Below are 14,852 nucleotides of genomic sequence, written 5' to 3' on the forward strand. Positions count from 1 at the left end.
AAATAAGATCATTCTTACTCTATACTCCTGGAAGCTATCCTCCATCCCTAATGATATTCCAGAAAATCAATTATTGCACCTTTGGTTTCTGCCTGTGGCACATTTTCAAGATTCAGATAAAGTCATTTCTTCTACATAGTTTTAAAGCCCTTCAATGGTGTTCAGTTCACTTTTATTTTGATTTTAAGTACTCCTGAAAACTGAATCATCTCTTATCTCCCTACAGTCCAACAAATGTTATCTGCTTTACTCATATCAAAACACCCCGCTTCTCAGTTTTTATACCTTTTCCACTCAAAAAAAAAACCTGATTCTACTCTTGAGAATTTTTCCCCTCTCCTATTCCCTTCAAAAAACTGTTAACTCACTAAATGGAATCTGCAAATCCCAGGACCTTTCCTCACATTGCATTGCAATGCACCAAACTTATAAATACATAACTGTCTAGTTTTATATTCTAAACTGTTTAGTATCTGCCGCAGGTTATATATGTGCATTTGATTATCTTCTTTCTATATCAAAGTTGCCTATTTTTAGACTGTAGGCTCCCAGAGGGTGAGGCCCAACTCTTATTTGTCTCATTTTATATATGGCCCACCAGTGGATTATGCACATTTGAGCAGTTAATACTGTTTAATAAGCAGCAATAGACTTATTCTTAAATGTTCCATATCCTGTATGTATGTATGTATGTATGTGTATATATATATATATATATATATATATATATATATATATATAAATATGTGTGTGTGTGTGTGTGTGTGTATTTTTAAATATTGAAAACAGATTGGCAACCCCATCAACCAGGTAAAGATAATTTATCTTTAATCGGGCTTGAGGGCCATTGGTACTGGTGGGCTCTTCCCAGTAAATAGTAACAAAGTAAATGTCTTCTGCTTCTTAGTCAAGATGTATTTAGCACCCACAGGGTGCATAATACTGAACTAATTGAACTGAATATCAGGGGTATGGAAAATCCCTATTAATGCCCTTTTCTATCCAACCTCTGCCCAGCTGGTTTGCTCTTTGGGACGACAAACAACAGCTGAAATACAGATGAACTGGAACAGAAGAGAAGAAATTAAATACTTTAAGTATATACTCAGAACCATTTGTGGTGTGAAGGAAATTAAGGAGTAGCCATCCAGGGCTGACACTTCAAATTTACACAAAATTTGTAACAGCTTCCCCGTAAACATCTAGTTTCTTAACAAGACAATTTGTAAGACATGATCAAGAGGGACCCTAAACTTATATTAAGGATAAAGAAGGGGAGACTAAATCCAATCACATCATTTTGAGTACAGATTTACATGAACAAGAGTCATTCCATTCCTTTCAGTATTTCCCTTGTTTTGGGGGGGGGGAGCCTATAATGATGAGATAGATCCATAACATCTTTCCCCTTTGATACTGCTGAAATGTTTCCAGTCAAGAGATGCAGCAAAATGACAGGATGAGCAATGACAGGGATATGTTTTAATTCACTGAATCCTCTCCTTTTATTGAAGGAATGACATAGGCACTGACAGGGGGCAAGAAACTTAAGTCAGAAAAAGAGCTAGGATGGTATCTACATTTTTCTGACCTTTGTTCCTTAGATCTTATTGCCTTGACTTTGTGGTTTCAGACTCAGAAGACTGATAAGGAGGAGCACCACAGTGGGGTAAATCTTAAAGATAATTTCTTAAGCCAAGTGGGCACTGGAAATGGGATTGCTAATAGATGTTTTCCCAAATAATACATTAATAGGCTCTTTGCAGATTCTGAGGTTTTTTTTTTTTACTTAGGTTCTGACTGTGATAGAAGCTTTTCTCTTGTGTGGATTTCTCGATGTTTATTAAGGGCTGAGCTTTTGCTGAAACATTTCCCACATTCATGACATCCATAGGGCTTTTCTCCTGTGTGGGTTCTGTGATGTGCCCTTAAGTCAGAGCTTTTACTGAAGCTTTTCCCACAATCAGGACATACATGAGGTCTTTCTCCTGTGTGGATTCGTCTATGTGCACTAAAGTGAGAGCTATTATTGAAGCTTTTCCCACACTCTTCACATTGATAGGGTTTTTCTCCAGTGTGAGTTCTCTGATGTATGATGAGGCTTGAACTCTGATTGAATCGTTTTCCACACTCACCACATTGATAAGGTTTCTCTCCCGTGTGAATCCTCCTATGAGTGATGAAGTTTGAACTGTCACGGAAACTTTTGCCACAGTCAAGACACTTATAAGGTTTTTCCCCAGTGTGTATCCTCCGATGTCTAATGAGGCGTGCACTTCGACTGAAACTTTTCCCACAGTCTCCACATTTATATGGATTCTCTATCTGGTGGGGTATTTGATGCATGAGAAGGTGTGAATTTGGACCAAAGCTTTTTCCATATCTAAGATATTTATAGGGTCTCTCTCCCAAGTAAGGTTTTTGATGACTTAGGACTTTTCCCAAGCCCCTCTCTGGGGGTGTCAGTTTTACTCTTTTCTCCACTGGGGACTTTGCCCATTGCCTTCCTGTCCTGCAATCACTGTCATTGTCTTTTCCCTGATTAAAATGATGGGGAATTTTCCTTTCAGACCTTGCAAGTAATGTCCTATGCAGTTCTACTTCCTCAGAAATATCCCGTTTTGTGTTCAGCTTGTTCTCAAATCCAGCCTCAAAACCTGAAAGAATGAAGAGAATTTCAATTTCATTTTTTTCAGTTTTTCAAGTAAAGAGTATAAGAAAATTAGGGAATTAAATTAACAAAATTAATTTAGAAGCTGGATCTATCTCCCATTGAATTTTAACTTGCATAGGAATTAAAATTTTTCTTTTTCTTTTAGGGAAACAGTGGTTTCTCATTGTACTATTTTGATGGGGAGGGTATAGAGAGGTACTGAGTTTGTGAATAGCAGTAACTGTTGGGGAGATGTCAGTTGTTGCCAGAAACAAAGAGCCTCCCTGATTCTGACTTTTGTTTATTACCAGACTTTTCACAGGAGTTCAATATCTGATGATCACAAATCCTCAAACTTCCTTTCTGCCCGGATACATTCTTCCTCTGTCCAACAAGAGTTACACAGGTTCTTTTCTATTGAGGTGGTAACTAATGGCATACTAGCTACAAGGAAGGTTAGCAGAATATTCAGAAATTCATTTACTTGAATTTAGCCTAGACAACATGAATAAGTACCTTTTATATACAAGGAACAACAACAACAAAAAATACTTAAATTTAAGGAGAGAAAAAAAATCACCTAATTGTTTAAAACTCACCCAGGTGTTCTACTTTTTAGAACACATCAAAGCAGGAAAAAAGATTAGTTGCCAGGATGCTCTAGGTTCACTCTATGGAAACCCAACTCAGTTCTTAACATTGTTCATAGAATGTATAAAACTATTCAAGCATCTTTTGTAGAACATCCCAATGTCTCCAGACTCCTGAAGTTTTGTAGCTAGAATGCTCCAGTCTGGGAATCTTAACTAATAAAGTCTAGTTCTGCTAAGATTAATTGTTTGTGCTAAGCTTAAGTATAACCTTAAGTATAACCTAGCCATGATACTAAGTATTTTTACTTTGCCCTATCATGGAAGAATTCCAGAGACTATATGTAAATATTATACTCAGAGAGAATTTCCCTAAATTTCCTCTCTGGGAGAGGAGGTAGATGCAAGGAAGGGAAGGGCAACAGGCTTTCAGTAAGTTAATGAGACTAACAGCATGGAAAACTGACTCAAGTTGGAAGAAAACAACCCACTTATATGACAATGAATCTTCTTCGTGCTAAGACACACACCTGAGATGAACAAACTTTTGTCCAGGATGAGATATTAGAGACTCCTTTTACTAACTTGCTGCCTGCCAACCCACAAAGAAGTGGTGACAGATTAAAGGACTTAGTTACTATTGCATTGGGAAAAAATATTTACCACTTCTCTGAAGCTCCGTGAGAGAGGAGGGCTTTTTGATTTTAATTATTTTAAAAGATTAGTATCTGAAGTAAAGGTGATAGTGCTCACAAACTGAGACAGAAGATCTGGGAGTAGAACCCATGTCTCTTGGAACCTAACTTAGTGCTTTTCTCTCTCTCTCTCTCTCTATATATATATATCATAATTGCCCTTTCTGGACATCCAAGCCCTAAGAATAAAGTTTCTCTTACCCCTTGGGCTTTGGAACAGGACCGGAGCACCAGGGCTCCCAGAACTCCGAGGTAGCTCCTCAGCACCCATTTCCTCACCCTCGGAGTCTTCTGCTGTGGCTGAGGCTTCCTCAGCTGCCTCTCCCTGCTGCCAGCCCTCCTGGTCTTGCTCTTCTGTTTCACCATCACTGGCCCCCAAGACAGGTTGATTTGCTGCCTCCTCCTCCAGACCATCACTAGATGGGACAGCAACCCGGGCACTCACCAAGGCATCCATTTCTTCAAAGAAGGGGCAGGTCTCAGGGGCATGACCACTCTTGACTTTTCGATAGCTGGTTTGGAGGCTTTTAAATTTAGTCCGACATTGTTCCGGTGTCCTAAGGAAACCATATTCCCATAATCGCTCAGCCACTGCCCCATATAATTGGCTGTTACGATGACAGTTCCGGAGCGCTTCATAAAACTGAGTCTCACTGAGAATTGCAAGATAAGTCTTGGTCTCTTCATAGCCCCAGTGTACACCTGCCACCCAAAGAGAAAGTTCAGCATTCTAAGCCACTTAGCTTTACCACCTCAGTTTCCCAATTCTACCAATTGCTTCCTCAGAAATCATCTGGGATTGGATTTTAAATGCTTTAAAAAGTAAAAAAAAAAATCATTTTTTTCTATATGCTACAAAAATCTGGTAAATCAGGTTATCTCACTCCCCTGCTAGGGTTGAGTTCTGTTCTTTATGCCTATTCATATAAGAGAGGGCTTTCCTATCTGACCCCATGACCAACTCTTTGGATATGTGGCATAATCATAGCTTATTATATTACCCTAGTTTCTAACAATTTGTCATAAGAACCTGATTCTAAATAGAAATAAATAGAAAGTGACCAACTGATGAGAGGCAAACTCAAATTCAACTCCTATTACCCTCATCATAATCTCAAGATTTTCATATTTTTAAAGGTGGGCTCAGACTCCTAGAACACTGCTTCTGCCAATGTTTCAAGATATAAGGCAACTATTTTGCTTTTTAAATCCCAGCACTGAAGCCCTTCATATAACTCTCACCCTGGGACACTAAGCCTGCATGCAGTATGTGCCTTCCCTGATAGAGACTTAAAATGATCTTACAACCTTGCTCCTTCACCTTAGGAACACTTTATTTTCCCAGGAATCTGATAAAGAAAACAGATCCCATGAGTAAGATTTCTTTTTGTTAGAGATTTGCTTAGACTGCAGATTCAACAACTAGGTGCCAGGCCAGATGGGAAGTCATGAAGATACTGATATCATCTGTTTTCTGAGGGCTTTTAGGGTGAAGGTGGAAACTTATAGACTCTTCCTCCAGACTGAGGTCAGAATTAGGGCAGCCTAAATCACTCTGCTTCCCCCTTGCCAAACTTCTAAAGTTTTCATCAGCCTCTCCAAAAAAAAAGAAAGAAGCATTAGCATTATAATTGGGATGAGAGAGTGAATTAAAGGACTGATAGCAAATGAGAAGAAATTCTTGACTAAAGAAGGAAAGATCCCTCTACCCATTGGTAATTCAGATCTCCATACATGGACCCCATTTGCTGGTAGGAAACAGAACAGAATGCATTGGGGAAACTAGAAAAGGAAAGGAGAAAAAGTTAAAGTCTGCAAAATAGGGGGAAAGGGGGAAAAGAGAATGGTTAGGGGGGGTGGGGGAGTCAGGGAGTAGGAAGGAAACAAAAAAAAGAAAATTGTAATGATGAGAGGATTTAAGGCAAAGAAATTTAGAGATGGAAAGAGCCTTGACAATAATTTATTCCAATTGATTTAACAGCTAAGTGCCACAGTAGATAGACCCCCGAACTTAGAGATGGAAGATCCAAATTCAAATCCTATTTCAGACACCCTACTAGCGATGTGACCCTAGAATATCATTTAGCCTCTGCCTCAGTTTACTTATCTATAAAAATGGGAATAATAATAATAATAACATTCTAGGGTTGTGAGGATAAATAACATATTTTGCAAATCATAAAACGCTATATAAATGCTAGCCATTACTATAACTGAATAAGCCAATGAGAAGAAAGGTTAAGTCACCTAAGGTTGCCTACCGAGTAGTGACAACTGGGGCTGGAATCTTGGTTTTCTAATTCCTGATCCATTATGATTCACAGTTCTTTGCATTATACCATTCTGTTACAGATACAATGCAGCAAAAGAAAACAATATAATATATAAGGGAGATAGGGGAATTGAAGGGAAAAAACAGTAGCAAAAAAATTAAGAAAAGAAATATAGGAGTAACAAATATAGAAGCCTCATAACATTGGATTGAGGTCTAACCCTGGAGACAGAAAGATGTGCCAGCTTCTGAGATGTATTGGCTGTGTGACCCCCAAACAAGTCACTTAAACTCTCATTACTCTCAGGAAACTAAGCAGCAAATTAGTTGTTGGTCATTTGTAGAAATTTTGGGGAGTTCTCTACATCAGTAAAATCACAGGTTTGTATTGCCATTCCTTCCTTTTCTACCCCCCGCCCAAAAAAGAATCAAACAGAAGAGGAAAGGTCATTTTGCAATCATAATCCTAGAAATGCAGGGTGATAAGGACATTCATTTACTATGTTATTCTGAACTGCTATTCTCTCTCACCAAAACTTTTTTAAAAACTTACTATGTATTTTTTTCATTGATCTTTCTACCATAGAAAGTGAAACAGATACAAAGCAGAGAACTCTTAGTCACAGTAAAAAAGCAAGGAACTAAATTCACATTTCCTGATGCATAGCATAGTCCTATTTTCTATAGAAATTGCCTTAATTTCAATACCAGCCCCAGGAAGAAAGAGAAACTTACCACTTGGGCTTCGGAACAGGACTGGAGCATTGGGGCTCACAGGTTCCTGGGAGCCTTCTTCAATACCCATTTCATCACCATCAGAATCTTCAGCTGCAGCCTCTTCTACAGCTTCCTCTTGTTGCCAGCCTCCCTGCTCTTGCTCTTCTGTTTCAGCATCACTCGCCCCACTGGGGCGAGATCCTGCCTCCTCCATGCCATTGCTGGGTAGAGCAATGACTCGGGCACTCATCAAAGCTTCCATCTCTTCAAAGAAGGGGCAGGTCTCCGGTGGATGGCCACTCTTGACTTTACGATAACTTTTCTGGAGGCCTTTAAATTTGGTCCGACATTGTTCCAGTGTCCGGAGAAAGCCATACTCCCGGAGTCGCTCAGCAACAGCTCCATACACTTGGCTATTACGATGGCAATTCCGGAGGGCTTCATAAAACTCAGTCTGACTTAAAATTGCAAGAAGAGTCCTGGTTTCCTCATACCCCCAGTGCACACCAGCCACCTTTTCATCCTCAAAGCCCCATTGCTCCTGGTCTCCCCAGTTTTTTCTTTCCCTCCTTGATGGCATAAAATCAGAGTGCATTCGTTTGTCACCTGTATGACTGCTTCTTGGGATCTCCCTCTCTTTGGAGCCCAGAAGATCTGGGATCCATGGTTCTCCTCGTTCCATCCCAGAAAACATACCAGATTTGGAAAAAGGAAATCCTGCTCATAGGGAAGCAAACAAAGGATATCATGATTTGTACTGATCATAGACTCAATACCACCCTCTTTATTCACCAAGTATGGAAAAGGTTAAAAGAAAAATATCCAGAGAGACATCCTAAAAGGGTCCAATGATATGGAGAAATTTAAAAGAAATGTAAGGGTCTGAAACTTCAAACAGCAACATTTTGGGTTTTAGGGACAATAATAACATGGCAGGGATGAAGAGATAAGAGACCCAGATTATTAGCCTTCTGAAATCTTTTTTTGGCAAGACAATGGGGGTTAAATGGCTTGCCCAAGGCCACACAGCTAGGTAATTATTAAGTGTCTGAGGCCGGATTTGAACTCAGGTAACTCCTGACTCCAGGGTTGGTGCTCCCACTGCACCACCTAGCCGCCCCTGGAATCTTTTCTTATACCTCTTTAATTCTCAAACTTATGACTCTTGACTATCTATAGAAGCTCCTATGCATTGATTAACATCCAGCAGTGATAAAAATGGTCACCTCTATTCTAGTGTGGTTTTTATATGTAAGCTACATTAAGAGTAATTATCATTGGGTTGGAAGGAGTCTACAACAATTGACATTCTTAGAGCCATCTTCAACTTACTCGTGTCTTCTCTTCCATTTCTTTATCTAGTCAATTATCAAATTTTGTATATTTTGGAGTGTCTCCGATGTCTGACCTTTTCTGTTTCCACTATCAATACCTTAGACTAAGCCCTCATTTGCTTACACATGGATTATGGCAACAGCTACTTAGCCAGCTATAATCCATTCTATATGTTGCTGCCAGACTAATGTTCTTTAATCACTGCTTTCATGTCACTCCCTCATTAAAGCCTTCATTGGCTCCTACTCTAGGAAATACCAATTCCATTAGTTGGTTTTTAAAAGTCCTCTATATTCTGCAGCACTTACCAATGAAATCTATTTTTTTCCTACTATTCAACATTCCTTTTCCAAAACATCTTTCCTCTGTTTCTTCTCTTATTGATCTTCTTACCTAAAATGTCTTGCTTTTTTCTTTTCTGGCTAGCATTGACTAACTTTAACGCCCTACCTCCTAAACAAAGGAGTTTCCTGCCTTTCCTAGCCTATTTTCCTTCTCTGAATCATACAACTTAGAACCTTACATTTGTTTTATATTGTTTGCAACTGTTTCATATGTCCTGGCTTTTGTTTTTCAACTAGAATACGAGCTCCTTGAGAGCAAATAATCTGGTTTATACTCAATGCATTGTAGCAGTGCCTTGAATAACACAAAGCCCATAGCAGATAACCAAATTATTAATTTTTAATTCTGTAATACTAAAAGTAAACTACAGTGCTATGTTATATTTTCATGATGTAAATAAATATCCTTAAATGACTAAAGAATATCAATTAAACACCAAGTTAGTTGTGAAGAGCTAACAACTGCAAGCAGTCTGTAAGAAAGAAGGAAATCAGGTAAGTCAGGTGGCACAGTGGATAGAGCACCAGTCCTGGAGTCAGGAGGACCCGAGTTCAAATCTAGCCTCAGACACTTAATAATTACTTAGCTGTGTGACCTGGAGCAAGTCACTTAACCCATTGCCTTGCAAAAAAAACTTGCTGCATTTTTTTTAAATTAAAAAAATAAATGAGACATAGTTCAACAGAGTACAAGGCGGAAAAACAAATTATAGGTAAGGATTCAAATTCAAAAGTAAGGAATTACCAACTAGGCACAAGAGAAAGAAAAAAAATTAAAGCAGTAGGAAAGTTTACCAGATGATATAAATTATTACTTAATAATTGGGATATTATAGAGGAATGAATACAACACATAAGAACTATAGAACATTCTGCCAAACCTATACTTGTGAGATCCTCAATAGAAAAATGTTCAGTTTTGGATTTCACAAATAAGAAGGGGAAAATTTAAAACAATTTCAGAAGAAAATGGCAAAAAAAAAAGGTTCAGGGAAATGTAAATCCAGAGGGAAAAAATAGAATATGAATTAAAAACATAAAAGATTATGATACTGATAAGGTGACCTAATACTATTTTTTACAGATGAAACAAAAAAAAAGTTGCTATATTCTGAAAAAAAGTCTTTGGAAACACTTATAGTAATTGATAAAAACAGAATATAAGATCACTCAAGTGAATCATTCCTGAAGGAAGGAGGGTTACCTTCTGGCATTCCCTAATAGCTACTTAATTCTAAAACTTCCCAAAATTTCCCTGAGAGCTTTTCACCCATTTACTCTATTCTCCAACCTAGGGGATCTCCCTTTTCTCTCTATTTCTTACCAGTCCTTTGATGAGGTCTGAGTTTTTCCTTTAGGTTAAGTTGTTGCTGTGGTCCTAGTTCTGGGCATTCTGCCCATTCTTTCTTGGCCACAGCCTTGGGTTGGGACTCCCCTGCTTCCTGTTGGACAGTTAGTAAGTTTAGGGGTGATCTCAGAGGTGCCATCTTCTCTGGTCGAACTTCCTGTCCTTTCACAGGGACAGTGACCTAAAAAGAACACCCATTAATTCTCCATGAAAAGTTACAACTATAAGTAAAAGGAGATCACTCACAAGGATATGAGTAGAAAGGAAAGGCGGGTCACATATTCTATTCCCCAGGCAGCAAAGAGTTTTAAAACGGTGACATGGAGACCCTAAACTTAGTAACAGAGTTCAAAACCAGTCTCCTTTATGCATTGCACAAGAAACTGCTGAAACATTGTGGCCTTGTAGCCTGAGGATTAGTCAACGATCATTCCAGTCTCCTTTTCAAGGTTATGTCACTTGACTACATAACCAGAGACACATAGGTAGCCTACAGAGAGACAAGGACCCCATTTTATCCCCATTTCTACTTAAATTTGGTCTCTCATCCTGATTTATTCTCATTTATGTGTTTGAATTCCCTCCTCACCGGGCACTCTGGTCTCTTGGGCTCTCTTTCCAAGTCTTCTACCAAGGTCACAGCTTCCTCTCCACTTTCTGGACAATGCTCCTTTACCCAGGTCTGAATCTCCCCAGGAAGGACAGTCAGGAATTGTTCGAGCACCAATATCTCTAGTATTTGCTCCTTGGTGCGAACCTCTGGCCTTAACCACCTACAACACAGTTCCCAGAGTTGACTGAAAGCTTCACGGGGTCCAGCCACCTCCTGGTAATGGAATTTCCTGAACCGCTGTCGAAAGGTCTCAGAGTTTCTCCCATCCCCTCTCAGAGTGGATTTGGCCATCATTCACAGATGATGGCAGCTGGACATCAGTCGGAAGTCCGGGAGCCAGGGCTTCCACCTGTCTCCTCTCTATCCTTGGGGAAAACCAGTGCACCTGAGTCTCTGTGAGAGTAGTTTCTCCCTAGGGCAGAGAGAGAGGAATGACAAAGTCAACAGGACGCACCCCTTCATCCAAAGCCTTCTGAGGGTCGGCTTGCCTATCTGAAGAACCTGGAGCACTATCCGGAGGAGGGGTCCGGGCTCAGGAGCCTTGGGGGTGCCGCTGCCTAAAAGCTGCAGGGCTGGGCTGGCTGGCAGGGTGGTCTGAGAAGGAGGGCACCGTGTTGTGTCCCCTTCCCCGAGTCCGATCCTATTGACTTCACCTCCAAAAGAGACACGGGGGGGTCTGGATCACCCGGGATGCCCGGCAGCCAGCTCCCCGGCCCCCTGCCCGAACCTTTCCCAGAGCCCCCCGCGCCTGCCCCGCCCCCTTCGGCTCCACTTTCACCCTCTTCCCAGGCTACCGTCGTCGATCTACGAAAATGTCTTTGTTTCCCTCTCACTTGGGTCGGCCTGGTGCCCGGGCCCGTGCGGGTGGCGAGCGGGGCTCCCGCTCCCGTTCCTTCGGGGTGGTGCGGACGGGGGTCTCGGCGGGCTACAGCGGGGGCGGGTTCCGGGGAGGCCACCCAGGCTGCCCCGGGACCTCGGGGAGCGCGGCCGGCCGGGGCGCCCCGGGGCAGCCTCTTTGTCTCGGCTCCCTCCGGCCGGGTCGCTCCGGGCGTCGAGGTCCGGTCCCTTCCGGACGGCCACTGGCGGGCTTGAGGGGGCACCGACCTGCCTCCTCCCCGGGCGCCTCCCGGCGGGCCTCCCGCGCTCCCGCTGCGGCCCCGGCCCCGGCCCCCGCTCTTCAGCCTCCCGGTCCGGCTCCCAAACCGGAAGTCCGCGCTGGAGACACTCAGGACTTCAGGGCGCGTGCGCCGAGCCTGCTGCCGGGACTACGACTCCCAGAGCGCTCGGTGGCCTAGAAGCAAGCGCCAGCACTTCCGGATTTCTATCGGCGGGGAAAAGGAAGCGCCCGCGCCAGCCGCTGCCTCTTTCTCGTCCTCCCGAAGGAAGAGGCTCTCCAGGCTGGTGGGAGCGAGCGGAACTACACTTCCCAGTGGGCTTTGCGGCCGGCGGCCAGAGCGGCGCTCCTCCCAGAGGGCCGTGGGGGCTGCGGCCCTTCTCAGCGACCCGCTGCCCGCCGTGGGGATGATCCACGAATTGCTCTTGGCTTTGAGTGGGTACCCGGGTGCCATCTTCACCTGGAACAAAAGGAGCGGCCTCCAGGTACCGTTCATCCGTGCTGACCGACCAGGGGCGGAGTCAAGAGTGCAAGCGATGGGGTGGGGCTAGGGAAGGCGCGCGAGGAGGTCATGGGGCGGGGCCCGGGACCCGCGAGAGAGAGAGACGCGGAAGGCGGGGTCAAAGCGCGAGGGGCGGAGCCTAAAAAGGCGGGAGCCGGGGCGGGTGCTGAATGGAGGCGGGGCAGGGCCGGAGGGGCGGGGCCATGACTACCGAGAGGAGAGTGAGGAGTTTTAAGGTTTTAGCAAGAATAGAAGGAAAAGATCCGCCTTTAAGCGGCAACCCTACCGAGAGCCTCGCCAAGAAGACCCCAAATGGGGGTCACAGAGTCGGGCATGACTGACGTGACCAAAGGGGAGTGAGTGGGGGAGGGGCTGGCATGGAGGAGGAAGAGTCAGTGCCCGCAGGTTAGCGTCAGGTGGGGTCCAGATCTCAGCTGAGCCCATCTTGCCCCAGGTTTACATTTGTAGCAGAGTTTCGGAGCTGGCCGCGCGTGGCAGGCTTTCAAGCTATTCTTTCTCCAGCCCTAAAGAAAAGGAAGCATCAGCGGGTGATTCTTCTCTTGGGAACTTGAGGTCATCCTGGTGCCCTGAGAATGGCAAAAGGATTATACATTGAAAGGTGGCCTTCATTCAAGAGTTGAAGAAACGGAGCACAGTCCTTGACTCTGAAATTCTACATCGTTTTTGACTAAACCCTCCTATCCTGCCATCGTTCCCTGTACCTCACCCCCTCCTAAACTCAAGCTCACCTTCAGTGTGTCAAACCTTGTTCCCCAAGCCCTCACTGCTTCACTTTCCTCCCTTGAAAATCTTGACCCTATAGTTTAACTATACTCTCCTCCACTTTTGAGTTTTTTTGCTCCCTTTGTCTTCTCATTACTCATCCTTTTCCAAAACCCCAACCCCAGACAGAATTAATTCCATTTATCTTTCTTTTCAGCTCCTGCATGTTTCTTCTTCCCTGTTTCACCCATTCCTGTCTCTTCTGTCCATAAAAAAAAAATCATCCCCTCAAACTATCATCCTCTTCTCCTTTTCACAAACTCCTAGGAAAAAAGCTGCCAAAACTCTGCTTACAGTTTTCCTCTTTTTATTCCTCACCCCTTGCAACCTTCTCTGACCTCATCATTCAACTGAAATCACACTTTTAAAGTTATCACTGATCTCCACTGACAAATCCAGTCACCTTTTATCTGTTATCTTTTGAGACCTCTCTTCAGTATTTGACATTTTACCCCTCTCTGATTCTGGACACTTTCATCTCTTTTCCTCCTACCTGACTTCTTGCCTACCTGTCTGACCACTCCCCAGACTTTTCATTAGGCATACCATGATCACTAAATGTGCATATGCCAGTGCCCTCTTCTCTTTTTTCTTTCTGTGTGACCTCTTCAACTTCCATGGGTTTAATTAGATATTTTAAACTATATGTCCCACGAGCTTTTCTTTTTTTTCTGTTTATTTAATATTTATTCTCATTTTCTACAAATAATGTTATTTTACATTAATAAAATATTCTTGTTTAAGAGTAAATGAAGGGGCGGCTAGGTGGCGAAGTGGATAAAGTGCCAGCCTTGGAGTCAGGAGTACCTGGGTTCAAATCTGGTCTCAGACACTTAATAATTGCCTAGCTGTGTGGCCTTGGGCAAGCCACTTAACCCCATTTGCCTTGCAAACACCCAAAAAAAAGAACAAAAAAAAAAGAGTAAATGAAATACCCCCCCCCATAAATATAGACTTACTTGAGCAATAAAGTAAAGGGGAGAGAAAAAAATTAAAATTAAAAATATACTAATAATTGTAGGTATGACCAGGTGGCTCAATGGACGGAGCACCAGCCCTGGAGCCATGAGCACCTGAGCGCACATCCAGCCCCATACACCCAACAATCACCCAGCCATGTGACATGCAAGCCATCCAAACCCCACTGCCCTGCAAAAACCAAAAAAAAAAAAGAAAAAAAGACACAAAATAAAATAAAATAGTAATAATAGTAGGGGTGGCTGGGTGGTAGACAGAGCATTGGCCCTTGAGCCAGGAACCCCCAGGTCCAAATCTGGCCTCAGACACATAACGATCACCCTGCTATGCAGCCCCAGGCAGGCTACCCAGCCCCATTTGCCCAGCACCCCCCAAAATAATAATTATAATAATTATAATAATTATAATAATAATAAATGTGCTTGAGTCTTTGTTCTAACACCAACAACTCTGTCACCAATGGATCACATTCTTTATGATAAGTCCATTGCAAAAGTCACTTCCATATTTTTCCACTGTTGCCATTGCTAATCGCAACTCCCTCCTTTCGTATTTTTCCACTACCATGTACTATATTTTCTCTCTCCTTTCACTCTGACTCTGCTGTAGGGTAGCTGAGTGGCACAGCAGACAGATCTCCGGCTCTGGGGCCAAGAGGCCCTGAGCTCCCATACCACCCCTTAGGCCCAGTATCCACCTGGCCCTATGGTCCCAGACAGGCCATCCAATCCCAGCCCCTTGCAAGAAGTAAAAAAGAAAATGTGTTATATCTGACCACTCTCCCCCCATGGTCCATCCTCTCCTCCCTCATTCACATCCCCAGCCCTTCTCCCTGTCTCCCCCCTTTCCTTCTTACTCCAGATGCCTATACTTCATTGAGCATATATGCTGTTTCCTCTCCTAGCCAC

General features: G+C 43.0%; 2 protein-coding genes across 3 annotated transcripts in view; one reads left to right on the forward strand and one right to left on the reverse strand.

Annotated features, from left to right (window-relative positions):
• Positions 1-727: 727 nt before the first annotated feature.
• Positions 728-11,781, reverse strand: ZSCAN29 (zinc finger and SCAN domain containing 29). Its single transcript, XM_074235239.1, has 6 exons — positions 11,401-11,781; positions 10,544-10,979; positions 9,931-10,135; positions 6,946-7,644; positions 4,140-4,640; positions 728-2,657 (listed from the first exon to the last, which is right to left on the reverse strand). The coding sequence occupies exons 2-6, from the start codon at positions 10,859-10,861 to the stop codon at positions 1,786-1,788; spliced, it is 2,595 nt and encodes an 864-aa protein (XP_074091340.1). The 5' UTR covers positions 10,862-10,979; positions 11,401-11,781; the 3' UTR covers positions 728-1,785.
• A 99-nt stretch (positions 11,782-11,880) lies between these two features.
• Positions 11,881-14,852, forward strand: part of TUBGCP4 (tubulin gamma complex component 4) — a 35,466-nt gene continuing 32,494 nt past the window's right edge. The window contains exon 1 of one of the 2 annotated variants that reach the window (XM_074235241.1): positions 11,881-12,166. In XM_074235241.1, coding sequence (XP_074091342.1) covers positions 12,089-12,166 — 78 coding nt within the window. In that variant the 5' untranslated portion in view covers positions 11,881-12,088. The remainder of the gene's footprint in view (positions 12,167-14,852) is intronic. The other variant, XM_074235242.1, reaches the window with a different exon arrangement.

The sequence above is a fragment of the Macrotis lagotis genome, chromosome 4, assembly GCF_037893015.1.
Source record: "Macrotis lagotis isolate mMagLag1 chromosome 4, bilby.v1.9.chrom.fasta, whole genome shotgun sequence".
In the NCBI taxonomy this organism is placed as follows: Eukaryota; Metazoa; Chordata; class Mammalia; order Peramelemorphia; family Peramelidae; genus Macrotis; species Macrotis lagotis.